At 50.3% G+C, this 18,043-nt stretch overlaps 6 protein-coding genes across 6 annotated transcripts; 4 read left to right on the top strand and 2 right to left on the bottom strand.

Moving 5' to 3' along the window:
- Window positions 1-2,451: 2,451 nt before the first annotated feature.
- On the top strand, window positions 2,452-4,302 carry ALTATR162_LOCUS345 (uncharacterized protein; the record flags this gene model as incomplete). Its single annotated transcript, XM_043307938.1, has 4 exons — window positions 2,452-2,512; window positions 2,584-2,631; window positions 2,699-3,694; window positions 3,746-4,302. The coding sequence occupies 4 exons, from the start codon at window positions 2,452-2,454 to the stop codon at window positions 4,300-4,302; spliced, it is 1,662 nt and encodes a 553-aa protein (XP_043163873.1).
- Window positions 4,303-4,585: 283 nt separating this feature from the next.
- ALTATR162_LOCUS344 (uncharacterized protein) lies at window positions 4,586-5,798 on the bottom strand (the record flags this gene model as incomplete). The annotated part of the gene is made up of 3 exons (XM_043307937.1): window positions 4,586-5,286; window positions 5,361-5,478; window positions 5,532-5,798. 3 exons carry the CDS (start codon window positions 5,796-5,798, stop codon window positions 4,586-4,588), a joined length of 1,086 nt encoding a protein of 361 aa, XP_043163872.1.
- Window positions 5,799-7,284: 1,486 nt separating this feature from the next.
- Window positions 7,285-8,484, bottom strand: ALTATR162_LOCUS343 (uncharacterized protein; the record flags this gene model as incomplete). Its single annotated transcript, XM_043307936.1, has 1 exon — window positions 7,285-8,484. One exon carries the CDS (start codon window positions 8,482-8,484, stop codon window positions 7,285-7,287), a length of 1,200 nt encoding a protein of 399 aa, XP_043163871.1.
- A 1,592-nt stretch (window positions 8,485-10,076) lies between these two features.
- Window positions 10,077-11,619, top strand: ALTATR162_LOCUS342 (uncharacterized protein; the record flags this gene model as incomplete). Its single annotated transcript, XM_043307935.1, has 2 exons — window positions 10,077-10,196; window positions 10,252-11,619. 2 exons carry the CDS (start codon window positions 10,077-10,079, stop codon window positions 11,617-11,619), a joined length of 1,488 nt encoding a protein of 495 aa, XP_043163870.1.
- A 1,481-nt stretch (window positions 11,620-13,100) lies between these two features.
- Window positions 13,101-14,715, top strand: ALTATR162_LOCUS341 (uncharacterized protein; the record flags this gene model as incomplete). Its single annotated transcript, XM_043307934.1, has 6 exons — window positions 13,101-13,162; window positions 13,288-13,368; window positions 13,428-13,492; window positions 13,544-14,263; window positions 14,324-14,348; window positions 14,403-14,715. The coding sequence occupies 6 exons, from the start codon at window positions 13,101-13,103 to the stop codon at window positions 14,713-14,715; spliced, it is 1,266 nt and encodes a 421-aa protein (XP_043163869.1).
- A 782-nt stretch (window positions 14,716-15,497) lies between these two features.
- ALTATR162_LOCUS340 (uncharacterized protein) lies at window positions 15,498-17,172 on the top strand (the record flags this gene model as incomplete). The annotated part of the gene is made up of 5 exons (XM_043307933.1): window positions 15,498-15,686; window positions 15,735-15,897; window positions 15,947-16,274; window positions 16,328-16,588; window positions 16,644-17,172. 5 exons carry the CDS (start codon window positions 15,498-15,500, stop codon window positions 17,170-17,172), a joined length of 1,470 nt encoding a protein of 489 aa, XP_043163868.1.
- Between the last annotated feature and the right edge of the window lie 871 nt (window positions 17,173-18,043).

Raw genomic sequence — 18,043 nt, 5'->3', positions numbered from 1 at the left:
GCAACCTTCCAACATACGAACACACACGCACGTTGACACCGCGTTTATGAGCATCTGCATAGCGGCACAGGATTGGGAACCGGCGTTCGTCTTTACACTTCGATTCAGCAAACAGCTTCTGTCTTACCACCCTTTCGACAACCCTATGAGCTCAGCTCGGCTCGGCTCAGTGTTGTCGCAGCTCCATTCTGCGCATATACCATGGCACATTGCGCCCTTGATCGTTGGTTTTTTTTACAACAACTTTACATTTTACCCGAGTAATTTACGGATGTCATGGCGACTACGGTGTTACGGGAGTTTTTCAATTCGATTCTATACCACGGCAGGATTCTGTTTGGTACACAACAACCTCCTTCGTTTGTTTGTTTTTTGCTACAGATGGAAGATTTGATGGAAGCTTTGATTTCAACGTCTTCCAGCCTATAGCTGAAGTATCGGGTCCTTCGTCGGTACTCGGCGCTATGTAAGGCTTTATTTTGTTTGAGAGAGAAAATCAGAAGTAGCATAGCTTGCATGAGCAAATAAGGATGTTTGTTGCATCTGCACATAACGAAGCACAAAATGTTTATTTACCCTTGTTCCTTACTTGCTTCCCGCCGCCCAACATCTCCATCGTGATCATGCCAATTCACGATACAGATTACAGCTCAATGACTGCATGTGTGTCAGTGCATGTATGCCCAATCTAGCATCTAAACAGGCAGGACCCTGCATGCCCATGCCAGATACGGTGACCAGATGACCCGTCCGACAGGCTCCAACGAAGGAACACGCGCAAGGCTGCCGTGTGGCAGATGCAAGAAAAACTGTTTTGTCAGGACCCGCACCGAGCTGCCCCTCTTCGGTACGTACCTTGCTCGCAACAGCAAAGCACGCAGGACAAGGAAAAGTGACAGCCGTCACACTAAGAAAACCACGCAACACGACGCCCGCCACCTACGCCGACTACGTTACGCCCTCCTCCTTTGGATCTCTTTTCGCCTTCTTGATCAATTCCGCTTCCTTCCAAGCGAGACAATCGTGAATGCCGATAACCTTAATCATGCTCTAACGACTCATTTAGGGGGTTTGATTTTGTGTTTGCTTCTTGATTACGCCCGCTTTAGCGCGTGCATACATTATCATACACGATTCCTAGTGTGCGGGCGACATCGTGTCCGAGATCTCATGTGTCCACTTCACTGTGCCAAGCTCGCGACAACACTAACGTCTCATAGCTTCGTAGCTTCGCAGCCCGGGGCACCGGTAATGCAGGTTCATGATGCGCCCGTACACGTGCGCAGACATACCATATACCATCTCCACTTTCCTTTCCGTCTGACCATATGTGCAGACCTTTGCCGACATGTTACCGGCCGGAGCAAGCAAAGTGGAGAGCACCTGGAAATAAGGATCTCAAACTCTCTACAGTACTTTGCTAAACTCGGTTCTTGGTCCGCTCGCTCATGTGTTTCTTAATACCGTGATTGGAGCGGAGACACTTGGGTGGAGGGGGGGAGAGGTCAAAATGGGAGATTAAAGATATCGGGAATTATGATTCGTGGGGGCGAAATTGGCCGGGCTTGGAAGGAGGGAGGGGGAATTCCGCGAAATGATCGTGCGAAGCGAAGGTATTGGGATTGACAAGCTCGTCGATGAGCTGATGAGCTAAAGCCAAATATAGGCCTTCGCGCTTAATGGGTGTTGACTTTGGGGTTGTTGTTTAATTCCGGCATCAGTGCGGCAAGCGGAAGATTAGGGGACGATCATTGTTCATGTTTCCATGTGACTTCTCCTTCTTTACTCAATGCTCCACTGATTTGTAGATATCACAATGGGAAAACGCGCGTATACCAGCACTCGCAGTCATCCCGTCTCTTCTCGATTTCATCATGTATGCCTGTAAGGTCGGCTTCAGGGACATGGAAGATAGGTAGTTTGCCATCGCGATTTTGAGCCTCACTCTCATTTAGCCTCTCCACCTCACGTTCAATTCTCCAGGCTGCGTATATGCCTGAACCATGCAAAGACATGAAAAAGTCCGCGAGGACTATCCGCAGTTGTTGCAAACCTTATCTCCGCAATTCGCGTCTTGTGCACGTGAGCATCTACATTATTCCTCGCCCACTCTGCGGCAAGGCACTTTCAACGCCGCCATATTACCCGAGAATCACTCCTAATAGAGTACTCTCGCTCATCGAGGAACGCGTTTAAGCGGAACGCGAAACACCTATGTAGGTGACATGGTCAAGGATACTGTGTTGAACTGCCCTCGGCATTGCGTCACTTCTAACTTCAACGCTTGGCCCAAGCTCAAGCTGTTTCTAAACAATCTCAACGCGAAGACTCTGTATAGCGACAGCGACGTGTAGTGAAGCGGTGACTTGTCTTGCAGGGAGTCAGCAGTCCTCAATCGTCCTATCTAGTTTGAGATCGCGTTGCCGAGTAAGAGCTCGCAGCTACCCCACCATGCACGGCATTCTCGAGCTCTCGCTGCAGCTCCTCAACTCGTTTAGTCCGGCCAATCTCGGTACGTACGCCTCATCCATCAGCCACTCTGCATCATTGTGGCTTTGAGCAATATTTACTCATCGTTGACAGGTCGGTCCGGAGCTCAGGTGCCTATCCAAGGTGAACAACATGTGAAGCGTAAGTTTGCTCTCCTCCAACTCTGGGATAGGCAAGAGCGAAGACATAGCAACTAACACCGACACAGCCACACCGACAACAAAGCCTTCCAGGATTCCGGACTATTTTGTAACGGATGATGGACATTTCCAAGGCCCTACCCAGACTGGTGCTGCGCCATTTCTTGCGCAGACAAATCTAGCACCTTTTGCTGGTGTGTCGTACATACCAAATACGCCCCTCGAGACTCAGATCCCCATTGTTGGCAATGCGGACAACAAGAACATCTTCCAGAGCCTGGCAAACATCAGTCCTTATTTTCCTAATCCTCGGGGTTTCGGTGTGAACGAGTACTCCATACCGCCTGGCACCAACGTAACATGGCTGAACATGGTCCATCGCCACGGGAGTCGGTATCCCGAAGTCAGCGGTGAAGCAGCAGAGAGGACCCTAGGAAAGAAGCTTTCAGACGCTGCTGGCAAGTTCACTGGCCATGGACCACTCTCTTTCCTCAACGATTGGAAGTTTCTGCTCGGTGCCGAGATCCTGGTTCCTAATGGCAAGCAAGAGCTTTTTACTTCTGGTACCCTGCACTACTACCAATACGGTCACTTGTACCCCAACAATGGAAGCAAGGTTGTCGTTCGTAGTACAACACAGCGGCGTATGACAGAGTCGGCAGAGTACTTCCTTGCGGGCTTCTTCGGTTTAGGATGGGCGCAGAACGCGACGCTTGAGTTGGCGATTGAGGCGCCTGGCTTTAACAACACGCTTGCGGGCTACAAGCAATGTAATCATTCGAGCTGGCCAATGGCCCGTGAAGGCCTCATGGAGTGGATTGGCGTGTACCTTCATGACGCTCATCAGAGGTTCAGGAGCAACATTACTGGTGATCTCGATTGGACAATCAGCGATACATACAACGCTCAAGCCCTATGCTCGTACGAAACCGTCTCGCTTGGTTTCTCCCATTGGTGTGGCCTATTTACCTACGAAGAGTGGGAAGGCTTCGAATATGCTCTTGACCTTTCATTCCAGGCAGGCACAGGGTTTGGCTCTTCCGTTGGCCGTGCCATCGGTGTGGGTATGTTTTGGCCATCTTTATCCTATCCCTTACTGTATTGACATCGTTCAGGCTACGTCGAAGAGGTCCTCGCCCGCATGCAGCACCACGTCATCACCTCACCCTCCGCTCAGATCAACATTACCCTTGACAACAACACCGTCACCTTCCCTATAGACCAAAACCTTAATCTGGACTTTAGCCACGACGCCGGCATCATAAGCATTCTTGTCGCATTTGGCATCACGCAGTTCGCCGAGGTACTCCCCACAACCCATATCAAGACGCCCCGCGAATTCATCCTCTCGCATCTCCAGCCATTTGCTGGTCGTCTCGACATCGAAGTCATCAAAGCGCCTACACCCGTTAATCCTAACCGGACTGACGAGAAGATCTATCTTGATGGGCCGCCGACAAGCTACGTGCATTTCATCCTCAACCAGAGGACTATCCCGTTGGGGCAGAGTCACAGGGAATGTGGTGATAGGGATGATGGGTGGTGTGAGATGGAGACTTTCCTCAAGGTGATGCAGAAGCAGATTGAGCTTGCGGATTACGACTTTGCTTGCTTTGGTGAGTATGATCCTCCAGCATATGGAGAGGTTACGGATGGACGGCCGGTGAGGTAATCGTTGGGGGATATGGTTGAGAATGTACGGAGGAGTGTTGAGACTGCGTCACGATAACGACGTTTATGTCACATCATAATGCGCCAGTGATGATATGAAGCAATAAAACGTTCTTCATCCCTATAGTCCGATGCCACAAGCTCATCACTCTTCTTCAGCATCTTCGTCCATGTCCGACGAATCTTCCATTTCCAAATTCCCCCAACTGTGTACAATTTTGGCGTCTCGAGAAATGTGGAATAACCGTCGACTGCTAATAGTATCTACGCCAAACCTGGCAATCCTAAAGACCAGGTGTATCCGCAATCCGGAAGACATACTTCACAGCACTCTGTTTCCCATCCTTCAGATCTCTCAACGCTTGCTCCACGCCTTCCAGTCCTTCAGGTCTCACTTCAAATGGATGTCCATCAAACGTTCCCGCCTGCCACGCCCTTGTAAACCAGCGACAAGTCACGAAACCCAGATCGCCACCATCAGCTCCATAAGCCCCATTATCCTGATTATGAACAATGCCGACCGAAGTCGAAGTCTTGGTCTGCGCAGACCCAACCTCCCAATCACTTGGCAGAACAAGGTCGATTGATCCGTTAAGCGCGACAATCTCCGTCAAAACCTTTTGACTCGGGGCACCAATGCCAGGGTCAAGTCCGTGTTGAACTTCCCCGTAGTTTCCTGCCTTGAGGTGTGCACGAATCTGGCTTATCACCTCGTCAGCACCACTGCGGTAGTCAATGACTATATCGCCTTTGGTGCTACCGATAAGTGTCTGGACGTAGTGAGAACCCTTTCCTGCAATGGCGATGATTGGGTGGATGTTGCTATTGCGTGCGAGTTTGATGGCAAACGAGCCGACAGCAGAACTCGCACCGTAAACTACAAAAGGTGTAGATGTCGTTGCGGGATTCCAGGGTGTGGGCAGTTTGAGATTGCGGAACATTGCAACAGTGGCGGTAAGGGCCGCGAGAGGTATTGTTGCAGCTTCTGCGCAAACCGAGTCAACAACGATAACGCACTCAGGCAAATGTCAAGAGCTGAGAGTAAAGGGGCAAACATACCCTCAAAAGACTTTTCGGCAGGAATGTGGAAAGTGGTCCAATCCCACGCAAGTGCATACTCTGCGTACGAACCTCCAGGTGCACCCATCTCATGGAAAGCGGCGACACGGTCTCCCTTCTGTTCTCATGTTATCATCCCTTCATTCTATCCCAGAGTCGCAGACCACGTACCTTGAATTCAATCACATCCTTGCCGACTTTCTCAACTATTCCGGCAATATCATCACCCTGGTTCACACCAGCCTTGCACCTTGCGAAGAAGGAATCATTGTCGGGGCCATCATAAGCAGCGGCATACTCGGGTGATTTCCAGTCCTTGGGATTAGAGCCGGAGACGACGACCTTGATAAGCACTTGTTTAGCGCTAGGCTCAGGGACGGGGGCGCATGTAATCTTGGCCTTGACTTCTGGGCCTGGATAATTGATGATTTGTTTCATTGTGGTCATGACGTCTGGAGGTTGGTACAAGATCAAGTTTGATGAACGCTGAACCATTCTAGTGAAGAATCCATCCTTTTTATCATACAATCCTCCTCCCGTACACTTCGTCCGAAATGTCAAACTGGTAACTTCTAGCGTACTGCCGACACTCCGCGTCCGCACGCTAGTGGGCGTTCCCGTCGCTCACTCCGTAGGAAGACACGCAGGTATCATGTCATACAAGGAAGAAATACCACACTTAAGCCCAATTTAGCTAGTTAGAAGCCAGCTAAAGTAGGGCTAAGTGTTGCAATTTCCCATTGTACGACGTTGTAACTGACGTTCGCCGACTTGGTCTGGTTTGCCGCTGGTTTAAGGCTGCAACGTCGTGGCGCCTCAAATTTCTAATTAGCAAGCTCTGTTACAAGAGGGTGCAGAATTCGTGTCGCATTAGACATTTACAAAGAGGCTTGTCTTTACAAGTTGCATTATATATCTTAGGTAGAATCATACGTTAACATATATCCTGTTATCACATAATAGGGTAGCACTGCGAATACCTTTAGGATATGTTGTACTCTAGATCTAATATAGCACGAATTCTTGCACTGTTGTGTCAAGAATACGGCATAGGTTGTCATGCGAGCGGGTATTAGAGTTGGAGCATACATGAACTGCAGAGTACGCATTCTTTCTCACTCCTCCTCCTCGACTTCCTCCTCGACTTCCTCCTCGACTTCCTCCTCGACTTCCTCCTCGACTTCCTCATCGTCTTCTTCGTCCTCTCTCCTTGCGATCCATCCTCACTCTCGGTAGCGTCGCTCTCGTCAGAATCCCCAGAATCATAATCCTCAAAGTCATCAAGCGCTCTGCCAGGTTTATCTTCAACCTCTTGTTATTAGCCGGATGTAAATGCCCAGTACATTTGTCATTCTGCCATCCTATATTCGCTTTCTCGGCCGTGCGCTTTACAGCTTGCCTATCCTGGACTTGTATACCAGCGAAGTGGACATCATCCATACGCAGCTCGAAGTAGTCGTCGCCCAGAAATACGGCAGGAATGCGAGAAATCGCGTTGGCCTATTCCATTCTTGTCCAACAGAAGGCTGCGATGCTTACCACATTGTGAATGCTTCAAACACAACCTCGCAGCAGTGACCAGCGATCCTTCAGCAGCGTCTTAAATCATTTTGGTCACTCAAGAATATACCGTGGTAAAATCACGAGACGCGATTTCGCTCTTGTTCTCGCCAGGACGCTATGAGCTCCAGGCACAGCAGGGACGAGGCTCCATGCCGATCCTAGTTCATCTCGTAGACGCATACACGCATTCAATTGGCTGACCAGAACGCTTACTCTCAACTACGTAGTGTTAAACCGTAAAGCTTTCCTAACGCAACGTGTAAAGCTGTCAGTTTCGTAGCAGGTACTTTCCTTCTTGCTTTGCATATCGTCGCACAGCAAAGTCAAGTACCGCAATCTACCCCGCTTCCATCTCTTCACTTTACGTCTGCGTTTCCATCTCCAACTTGTCCAGATCTAGGTTTGGCGCCATTTTCCTCGCCCACCAAAGGGCCACCCAGCCTCTACTAGTTTTCTTCAACTTGTTCGCCAACCTTTGTTCCTGCTCCTGCTCTTCCGATTCCTCCTTGAATCGCTTCTCCATCTCCAGGCGTGTCATGCTGCGGAAGCTCGTATCGGCCTTTTCATCAAAAGCTGCCGAGGCCCATACACCGGGTACGTAGGCTTCGGTTATGCGATGGAATTCAGGTCGCGGGCGGTGATGCTCGGCAACGGTGTGAGCAGCGTGGGGTAGTACGTTCGCGGTGCGGGATAGTGGGTGGAAAGGTGAGGGGTTGGCAATGCAAAGATGCTCTGGTGACATAATCACGGAATCTGACAAGCAAACCCGCTTGGGTGATGGTGATGGTGAGGCGGATGCGCTGCCTGACAAGTTGATGGCGCGGGGTCGCTTGAGTATTGATTTAGGTGTCGCGACATGATGTCGGGATTTCGGTGGCGGCGTTGCAAGCATCTGCGTGATTGCTAGAAGTGGGCACTCAGACTGACGTACATCTGAACATTTTTGCGGTGCCGGTTCTTGTGGTACAGCATATTGGAACGGACAGGCGACAGGGATTCGCGATGATGTTGGATGTGAAGTGCCTACTGGCGGGTTTGTTCGAGATGACTTCAGCTCTTCTTGTGTCATCTCTTTCTCAACGACCATTTTCAGCCATACCATCAATAATCGCGCACCATCTTTCTCCTCCTCGGTTGGTTCTTCTTCTTCTGCGCCATCGACATATTTTAAGCCCGGCACCCTAGTCAGCACGATCTTCTTCTTGTCCCACACATTTAACGCTTCTCTCAGCTTCGGCAGATCCTGTACTGGTGTGTTCTTGTCTTCAAGTAAGTCTTCGAACTTCTCTATGGTGTTTGTCAATGCAATCTTCGCAGTGCGCCAGGCCTTTCGAGCGGCCTTGTGGTCATGGGTAGTATGGCCGTCTGGTCCCTTTTGTTTAGACTGGAATATACCACCGCGCGCGTCGAACTGTTCTTGTACGAAATTGATAGCGGCGATCTGCGAAGTTATCATACATGTCGGACAGAGCTGCAGTGGGGATAGCTCGGGTGCGAGAGAGGTCGGTATGGTGTGTGTGCATATGCTCACGACGGGCGTCGCGCGTTCAACTTGTGCCATTTTGCGTTGAGAAGTGAGAGGTGAGAGTGGAGCGGAAACGTCAAGCGCAAGTGTTGCCACAGTCGAAGGGTCGTTGCGACATTGTGTTAGATACTAGCGTCCGTGCGTGATTGACATGCGGTTCTGTCTGAAACTAAAGGTAGTGAAGCGAATGAGCGCATGCTGCTGCTTTGGAACATGACCATAGAAGCTTGAGTGAGCAAGTGTTCTGCAGGAGCTATCTCAGTCTCCATGGTTAAGGCGTTTAACATAACATAGTCTCGCAAGAACACTTTCAGAGCCTGCTGGAGTAGAGTAGCTAGGTACCAGAAAAGACCGCCACACTAATATGCCCCACCTTGAACACCTTTCTTTATACACACCTCAAATGTTGTGAAACAGCAGGATAAAGAAGGATTTTAGCTCTCGCCAACTAGGCCGGGCGTTGACCAGTCTTCGCGTAATGGATCCTGGAAGTCACCGTAGCAGTGTTTTATCCCTCAAACTACATGTCTTCGAGAGGCATTGATGGCAGAAGTAAGTGTGTTAGAATGTGCATCGCAGAAAGACGATGACAGTAATGACGAACGAAGCAAGGGTGTGAGCCGAGGGTGATTCATCCATGCTCAGCAAAGAACTCCAGGACGTCAAAAGAAAAAAGCGTAGTAAGTCCGATTGATACCTAATGGATAGAGGCGCATCTAATGTTGGTGGATTTGATGTATAGGAACACAGTGGGCCCATGTAGTCTTCTAGCAAGGCCAAGGCTTTCCCAATTTATACGAAAGGTCATGGTAATGACCAGCATATCAAGCTGTCGAAATAGAAGATACCGTATACCTATGGCGGGTGTGGTTTTAGAGCAACTTGTTGAGGACGGGCTTCTTCGTAGGCAGATTGTCAGAACGCAGCCCTGCACCACTACGCTATGCAGCCAAAAGGTACGTATGATCCGTGAATTACTAATCCTGGTGCAGGATGGTATATATCGTCAGCCAGGCCTGACAAAGATACTCCAAAACTGGACCGTCGTGCAGATGATACCGATTCTATCGGCTTGATCGGCGGCGCAATGAGGGCCGTGCGACGATATCCTTTAGATAGTCAATAATTGCTTCCTCGAGGAAAAATAAAAGTCAGCGTGTCATGCATATTCGGAAGTCAGCACGTGGGAATTGAAACGTTTGAAGCCCCGCTCGTAGGGAAAGGGAATTTGGAAGTGGATCTTGTGTAGGAGATGACGTTTGCCAAGACCGCAGTCCAGGGAGCCCGTGGGTACGAGGCTGCAAGGCAGGATAGATATCGCCACCACGAGAACATCATACCCGGCGTTATACCAACGTCTACGCCACACATACTGACCTTGTCGTCTGTCATAATTCTTCGTCTATTTGGGGTTTGACGAGATGTATTGCAGATAGAGCCGATTGAGAAGACGATCTGGAGTGGAACCGGCGCGATCGTGTACCGCAATCTTAGCAAAATTGCGCTACCACTTGAATGAAGAGCAGAGTGAGAACCGTGGTACTGCTGCAAGTGTTAATCGTCATACTAGGACGGCTGGTGTACAAATAGATTCTGCAGCACCCGGAACAATGACAACACCGAACACAATGGCGAGATCTTCGTGGCTGTCGTCTTTGACGAATCATGGATCCAACCCACCGTTCATGCTCAAAGTCAGAAGCTCGGATGCGTTCATCATCGGGACTGTTTCCTTGGCTGTCTTCACAGTAAGTTCCCACGTCACGTATAGCTATCGCCGGGGTAGGAAGCTGATTCAAGAAGGACATGTTCCTGTATGGCGTCATTGTGCCTGTCATACCCTTCGCAATAGGTACGCGTAGCCATGTTGAAGATGATCAAGTCCAGTACTGGGTCTCAGTACTCGTCGCCGTATATGGTGCTGCACTTCTTGCATTCTCGCCAATATGCGGGTGGCTTGCAGACCGCGGCTCGTCGCGCCGGTTCCCACTTCTTCTAGGCTTGTTCGTCCTCCTCGGAGCTACGATCTTGCTCAACTTTGGCAAGTCAACTGGCGTTCTGATTGTTGGAAGGATCCTCCAGGGAGCCTCGGCAGCTGTGGTATGGGTCGTTGGCCTTGCCTTGTTGGCTGATACAGTACCTCAGGAGCGACTCGCGACAGCCACTGGGTGGTTGACTATAGGGGTGTCTCTTGGCATGCTTATATCTCCTCTACTCGGTGGCGTGGTCTACGACAAAGCTGGCTACAATGCTGTTTTTGGCATGTGCTATGCATTGGTTGGCTTGGACGTGATCCTCCGATTGTTGCTTGTGGAGAAGAAGGTGGCAGCGAGATGGGATCCAGAGGCTATGGGCCGCCCGCCTGTCGACGAAAACGTATACTTGGAGAAAACAGTGACACCGGCCAATACTCCTGGAACCCCAAGCTTCAACCCAGATGCTACCAAAACGATAGCCCAGCAAGAAACGGTGTCCGTCGAAGCGCAACAACACAGTCCGCCTCATCAACGTATACGCGATCGTCTTCCTCCAGTTCTTTCACTTTTGTATTCACGACGCCTACTTGCCTCGCTGTTCTGTGCACTCATTCAAGCAATGTTGTTGACAGCCTTCGACTCTGTTCTCACCATTCATGCCGCCAACACATTCAACTGGAATTCAACAGGTGCTGCACTTTTGTTCCTCCCAATTGTCATACCAAGCTTACTCTCGCCATTGTGGGGTTGGTTGAGCGACACATATGGTGGGCGCTATCTGGTCGTCGTGGGCTTCTTGTGCGGCTGCCCTCCTCTCATCTGCCTCCGCTTCGTGGATGAGAATACCATGAAAGACAAGGTGTTGATATGCGCGTTATTAGCAGTTACTGGGTTCTTCGTGGGCATGACCTTCGCGCCGGTTATGGCCGAGATATCGGCTGTCGCTGAGGCGAAGGAAAAGAAGATGCTCGTAAATGGACGCCCAGGATTCGGAAAAGGTGGCGCATTTGCGCAGGCTTACGCATTGTACAACGTTGCTTTCGCTGGAGGCTGTATGGTGGGGCCTTTGCTGGCCGGATTTCTCGTCGAAGACAGCGGTTGGGGCACGATGGCAGCAGTGTTGGGAGCGCTGTCCGCAGTCACTGCAGTGCCAGGCTTTCTATGGCTGGGAGGATGGGTGTTAGAGAAGAAGTGATCGCAGTCGATAGGAGAGGAGAGTCTCTCGAATTATTTGACCGTATACATTGACGTCCAGTCGGATACACTCTGCGTGTTGTGAGACATTGTACCAACTGCCTCTGATTCGTCCCCGCCTGCCGGCGTTACTCCTGTGGCCCGGAAGGCGCCGCGCCACACCTTGATCGCACCTTCACAGCTCGACATTGCATTCCATCATCCTTGCATCCCAGTTCGCAACTGCGCCTGTGACGCTGCATCAAGCTTCGTTTACCACACTATGCCTCGTTGAATTTCATAGTAGCGGTCTTATGCTCATTGCATAATTTATCCTTGTACGTTCACCCCAGTCAACCTGCCGCCCGTCCAAACCAACTTTCGCCACTCCACCTTGCAGATGCATACTGCGGGCAATCAACCCCCCTTGATACTTTATTTTCAGATGCTGCGCCAGCAATGTGGTTACACGAGAGAACTTCATTGGCATTGGAACAATGATCAGAATTTCTTCTAGCGCTGCACTACGCCATGCACCGAGAAGTAAACATAGGAGAAACGGGCGGAGCGAACACCGCAATCGCGCTTGACAACACCTCTCCTCTGATGGCCTAGAACAACGCATGGAGAACCGTAATCCTACAGTGACATCTCTGACTGTACTATAGGTTGCTGCTAAATTAATTTGCAGATCCTGGGTCATATGATCTATATGCCGCACATGTTAGCTTCCAGGATCGTCAGGAACAGTTCACACTTCCGTGTGCATATTCCCGGTACTAAGTTTGCGGCGGTCACTTTAAGCTCGTGGCTAATCAACCGCATTGCGCCATTGGAGATGGTCTAATTTGACAATGTGTTTCAGACACCACGCGACTGCACAAGTATGATTACTTTGCAGCAAGTCCGTCTACTCCAGACTTCTCTGCGGAGGTCACGCTTCAAGAGCGAGTATGCATTACCAAAATCTTAGGTGCAGAATGCTCGTCCCCGCCAGAATCAGTGCGGGGTGCACTACGGGTTTAAGGTTAGAAGTACTCGCGTGAACGCGTCACATGCGCCACGACTACCTCCGGTTTGCTGAGTACACCCACCTCCTGACCGGATCACCATCTACGTAGCCTTCTATCCGGACTTCCAGGGTTAGGTTCACTTCTGCGGCCTCCAATTTACCTTCCTTGTTGGGTCATAAGGTCACACGCCAGTAACAACTCGAGGAAAACTTGCTAATTTGACTATGCTTATACCGCTCAGATCCAACCAGGTATATATGCCATTCATTTCTTGCCACAGCAGTCGCACCTCGCCAGGTTAGCACTTGCAGGGGGCGCACGCGAATTCCACCCTGACCAGCCGTGGTTCCTATTCTTGTGACAACCTATCTTAAGTGTAGACGTACTACTCGTTTCCGCGCATCCCGTCACCTCTCACTTGATTTCAGTACCACTACATTTGCAGGGTCTACACTCCTACTCTTAATTTTCTATACTGTTACCCGATATCATGATTTTCAGTCGCGCATTTGTGGCTTTGTCACTATGCGCCAGCGCGATTGCAGCTCCGACGTAAGTGTTGTGTATGATGCGATGGAATGCATCTTTCCACTTCCGGCTGAGCAGTGGCAACTCTCACATTGGACACTCTTTCCCTACCCAAGCACGTTTCACGCAGCTGCTGATATATCTTTTAGTGAGAAGCGTGCAGTCGACTTCAGATGGGGCTCAGACAAGATTCGTGGTGTCAATATTGGCGGATGGTTGGTCTTGGAACCGTACGCTGCCTTAACTTTCCGATAATCTAGAGGATGTGTTACTGAATATCTTCACGCAGTTGGATTACGCCGTCGATCTTTGATGGGGCAAACCAGGGTCGTCCGCAAAGGGACATTGTCGACGGTAAGTAGAAGTCTGCAAGCTATGACGGGCTTGGAAGCTGATGCTTCATAGAGTTTACCTTGGGCCAGAAGCTTGGCAAAGACACGGCGCTTAGTATCCTGCGCAAGCATTGGGACTCTTTTGTTAGATGGGAAGACTTCAACAAGATCAAGCAGTCTGGTTTCAATGTTGTTCGTATCCCTGTCGGATTCTGGGCATACGATACCTTCGGTACAGCTTATGTCAGCGGTGCGAATGTCTACATTGACGCCGCTATCGACTGGTCGCGAAGTTTAGGGCTCAAGATCATCATCGACCTCCATGGCGCACCAGGCTCCCAGAACGGATACGACAACTCCGGCCAACGGATGGACGTCCCACGCTGGCAACAAGGCGATACCGTCAAACAGACTCTGCAAGTTCTTCGGACCATTCAGCAGAAGTATGCACGGACAGAGTACCAGGACGTCGTCATCGGTATCCAGCTTCTCAACGAGCCTGCGTTGTACACTGGTCTTAGCCTGGACGTGACTAAGCAATTTTATCGCGACGGTTATGGCCAGACTAGGGAGGTCTCAGACACCCCAGTGATAATTCACGATGGTTTCAAGCCACCGAACACTTGGAATGGTTTCCTCACCCCGTCAGATGCAAACGCGGTAAACGTCGCTATCGACCACCATGAATATCAAGTATTTGACAGCAACCTTCTTCGCATGTCACCTGCGGACCACGCAAGATACGCCTGCAGTAACTCTGAGACGTACAGTGGTGCGGATAAGTGGACTTTTGGTATGTAATTGCGAGGACAGAAATGCTTGTGAGGTATTTACTGACTTGAATTGCTTCTAGTTGGCGAGTGGACATCGGCCATGACGTAAGAAAGCTCTCACCTCTGCGACACATGAAATACCTACTGACATCATATCAGAGATTGCGCAAAGTACCTCAACGGCTTTGATCGCGGTGCTCGCTACGACGGCACCCTCTCAGGTAGCTCCAGAATCGGGTCTTGCGACTGGCAAAACGACATCTCGCGATGGTCAGCCTCTTACAAAGATGACTCTCGACGCTATATCGAGGCCCAGATCGCCGCATTTGAGTCTAAGACTCAGGGTTGGTTCTGGTGGAACTTCAAGACAGAGGGTGCGGCTGAATGGGACGCCTTTCGACTTATCGACGCCGGTGTCTTTCCGGCGATCAGAAACGGTCAGGTGGAATACAAGTTCGCCACTATTTGTTAGGAGCATAATGGAACGGTGACTTATCTGCCTCCGGGTATTTGGACGAAGTCATACATAGGTACAATCCTGGATAGACAAGGAGCACATACATGAGTAATGTTTATGCACATTGTTCAGTTGGTTAATAAGACATATAACAGAATTCTGCGTTTGCGCATACATCGCGCGAAGTTCCAGAGCTGAATATTCTGCAACGTTTGAGTAATGTGGGAGAAGCAAGTAGGGCGAACCACCGATACACATGCCATCGCATGATGTCCGTCCACCGTTGCACCGCTTCCAAAGCAGTGTGACTTTCCAGCTCAAAGACTTGCCGCTAACTGCCAACGGAACAAGTTATTCAAAAGCGCACGATCGTACCGTGCAGACTTATTCAGCTTCTCCACAAAAAACAACGTTGTCGGCCCCAGTCCTTCCCCGGGTTCCAGGCAAAAGGCACCCCGTGCGAACACAAAACCAGAAATCCATGCATGTTTCTGTACGCCGGCGTCAAAACTACTACCGAAATGTCTTGGATAGTGTGCATATGGACTGTTTATTACGATAAGATCTGCAGGCCGAGCTTAGTGGCTGAGTAGATTGGAGTAGGCAAGGAAGCTATATTGTAGTACAGTGCGGGGAAATGTCTTGGACCCGTCCATGCCAATACCACGCCAAGCAGGTGATTGGAACATGTGTGTTGACACACCACGCCGTCATTATGCATTCAAAAGGAAGGCACATACCCACTGCTTGCTGGTACTTTCGACATTACGACTCTACGTTTGAAAGACCCTGCCAAGATGGGTACAAAACATCAGCCTACTACCATTGAGACGGCGGACGACGAACCCGTGGCTGTGGCGCACTTGGAGGACAAGTGTGAGCTTGGTCCTGATAAGCATGCTGGCGTGGCGGACTATACCGGCGCGGAAGCCAAGTCAGATCCGGAAGAGATTGCGCTTGTACGAAAGATTGACTGGAGACTGATGGTACGTATTGCAAACTTTGATGCGGTATAATGATTAACGTGATGATAGCCAACGTTGTGCATCATGTACTTTTTGAACTACGTTGACCGCAATGCCATTGCGCAAGCTCGCTTGAACAACTTGGAAGATGACTTGGGAATGACTGGTGTTCAGTTCAACACTTGTGTTAGCATTCTCTTCGTGGGTTACGTCCTGATGCAGGTCCCATCGAGTGAGCAGTCTTGCCTTGTTGAAGATTAGTAGGAAGCTGAAATTTACAGATATGCTTATTACTCGTGTCCGCCCAGGTATCTACATGAGTACTTGGATGTTCATTTGGGCTATTGTATCGGCTTGCACAGCGCTGGTGCAGAACTTCGCCGGATTGGTCATATGTCGGTTCTTCCTAGGTGTTACTGAGGCGCCGTTCTACCCCGGAGCTACATACATGCTCTCAATCTTCTACACGCGCAAGGAAGTCGCAACACGTATTGCGACACTTTACTGCGCGCAGATCTTGGCTACTGGGTTCAGTGGATTGATCGCAGCAGGAGTATTCCAACTAGATGGTGCTCGAGGCATCGCAGGGTGGCGTTGGCTATTCATTATGTAGGTTTTTTCGTTTCTACCAAGAACTCCATTGGAAACTAACATTTCGACAGTGAAGGAGCGGCGACCGGATTGGTGGCTATCTGGGGTTTCTTCATGCTTCCCAACACCCCACTCACCACTAGCTGGCTCAACCCAAGGGAACGTGAACTTGCTCATGCACGTATGGAGCGTGACCGACTCGGCGACTCCACAGGTCCTGTCAGTATGATGGAGGGGCTGAGGCAGGCGTGCCGCGACAAGAGGACGTGGCTGTTCTGTCTCATGCAGAACTTCCATCTCAGTGCTTGCTCGTTCAACTCTTTCTTCCCAACGTAAGTACACTTGTTCCATGTCACTACTGGAATGGATCGCTGAAAGTGATGACAGTGTTGTCAAGACCCTCGGCTTCAGCACCACAATTACTCTGGTACTGACATGCCCTCCCTTCCTGCTCGCAGGCGCGGCAGGTATTGCTACAGGCTGGAGTTCAGGACGCATGCATGAACGTACCTGGCATATCACCGGTGGACTACTCGTCGCCATTGTCGGATTCGTCATCGCTGCTAGTACGTTGAACACGGCAGGTCGATACGTTGCGTGCTTTATCTTCCCCATTGGCGCTTACTCGGTCAACTCCGTCATCATCGGTTGGGCGTCTTCGACGCTCAGTCAAACAAAAGAGAAGAAAGCTGTGGTCCTTGCGATGACAAATGTCGGAGGTCAAATTGGTTACATCTACGGCGCATACCTCTGGCCAAACTCCGACAAGCCAAGGTTCGGAATTGGATTCGGTGCATCAGCTGGGTTTGCGCTGTGCTCAATTGCCTGTGCTTGGGTGATTCGCATGATGCTTATCAAAGAGAACCAAAAGCTCAAGGCTTCGACCAATGAGCGCGTCAACTTGTACGGATACTAAATTGGGTGGCTGGTACACAGGGGTATCTTACGCGACCACGATTGCGAGTCAAGGAAATGGAGAATGCGATGATAGTTGACAGCAAGCATTGCAATGAGATTACCATGAAACAATCCTACCTATGACAACTGAACATGATCATTGAAAATGGCCATCACCGCTTACCTGTGATGAGATGAAAACGATGGTACTGTAGATTACTCAGGTACCAAGAACTGAAAAATACCGAGGAGTGCCCCCAGTATTCATTGCCTTACCTGGTGGAACCGAAGAAACCCGACGCTGCAGCATACTGGCTTATCTTCCCGTCTATGCTACACTAGAATGAATACAATGTGCAAAGGGAATGTAGCGAGTACCGGGCGAAGCTCCGGCACTACGCTGTTTTGATCCCGAAACTCCGATCAGGCGACCGAATATTTCCCATCCATGGTAATACCTACCGAGTACATACTCCGATATGCCGGTCGTCGACATCTTCCACCTCTAGTCTTCTTTCGACACCGTTTTCCTCTCTTCCTTGGTGAGATTGTGGCCATCGAGGGTATTGGAGAGAGGGTCGGGGGCGGAGTCAGGCGTAGATGGGGCCTGAGTAGGGGCAGGGGCAGGGGCAGGGGCAAGAATCGGCGAAGAAGCAGTTGCTAAGGCTGTAGCGTTCTCTACTTCCCGCCGCTTGCATTCCTTCACATAAGCCACATTGCACTTTAGTTCCTGCCTGGATGTGCCCAACCTGGGGAGTTTCAGGAGCCGGTCGAGGAGGACCGCCGCGACCACCGCGAGCATCACTATCAAGACTGCCACGGTGACCACTACCACCATAATCACTCCCACCCCATCTAGCAAAATCACCACAACGGTTGTGAGAGTTGAG

The sequence above is a fragment of the Alternaria atra genome (assembly GCF_907166805.1).
Source record: "Alternaria atra isolate CS162 genome assembly, contig: 20, whole genome shotgun sequence".
In the NCBI taxonomy this organism is placed as follows: domain Eukaryota; kingdom Fungi; phylum Ascomycota; class Dothideomycetes; order Pleosporales; family Pleosporaceae; genus Alternaria; species Alternaria atra.
Note: the sequence above shows the minus strand (reverse complement) of the source record. Positions and strands in the feature narration are given on the sequence as shown.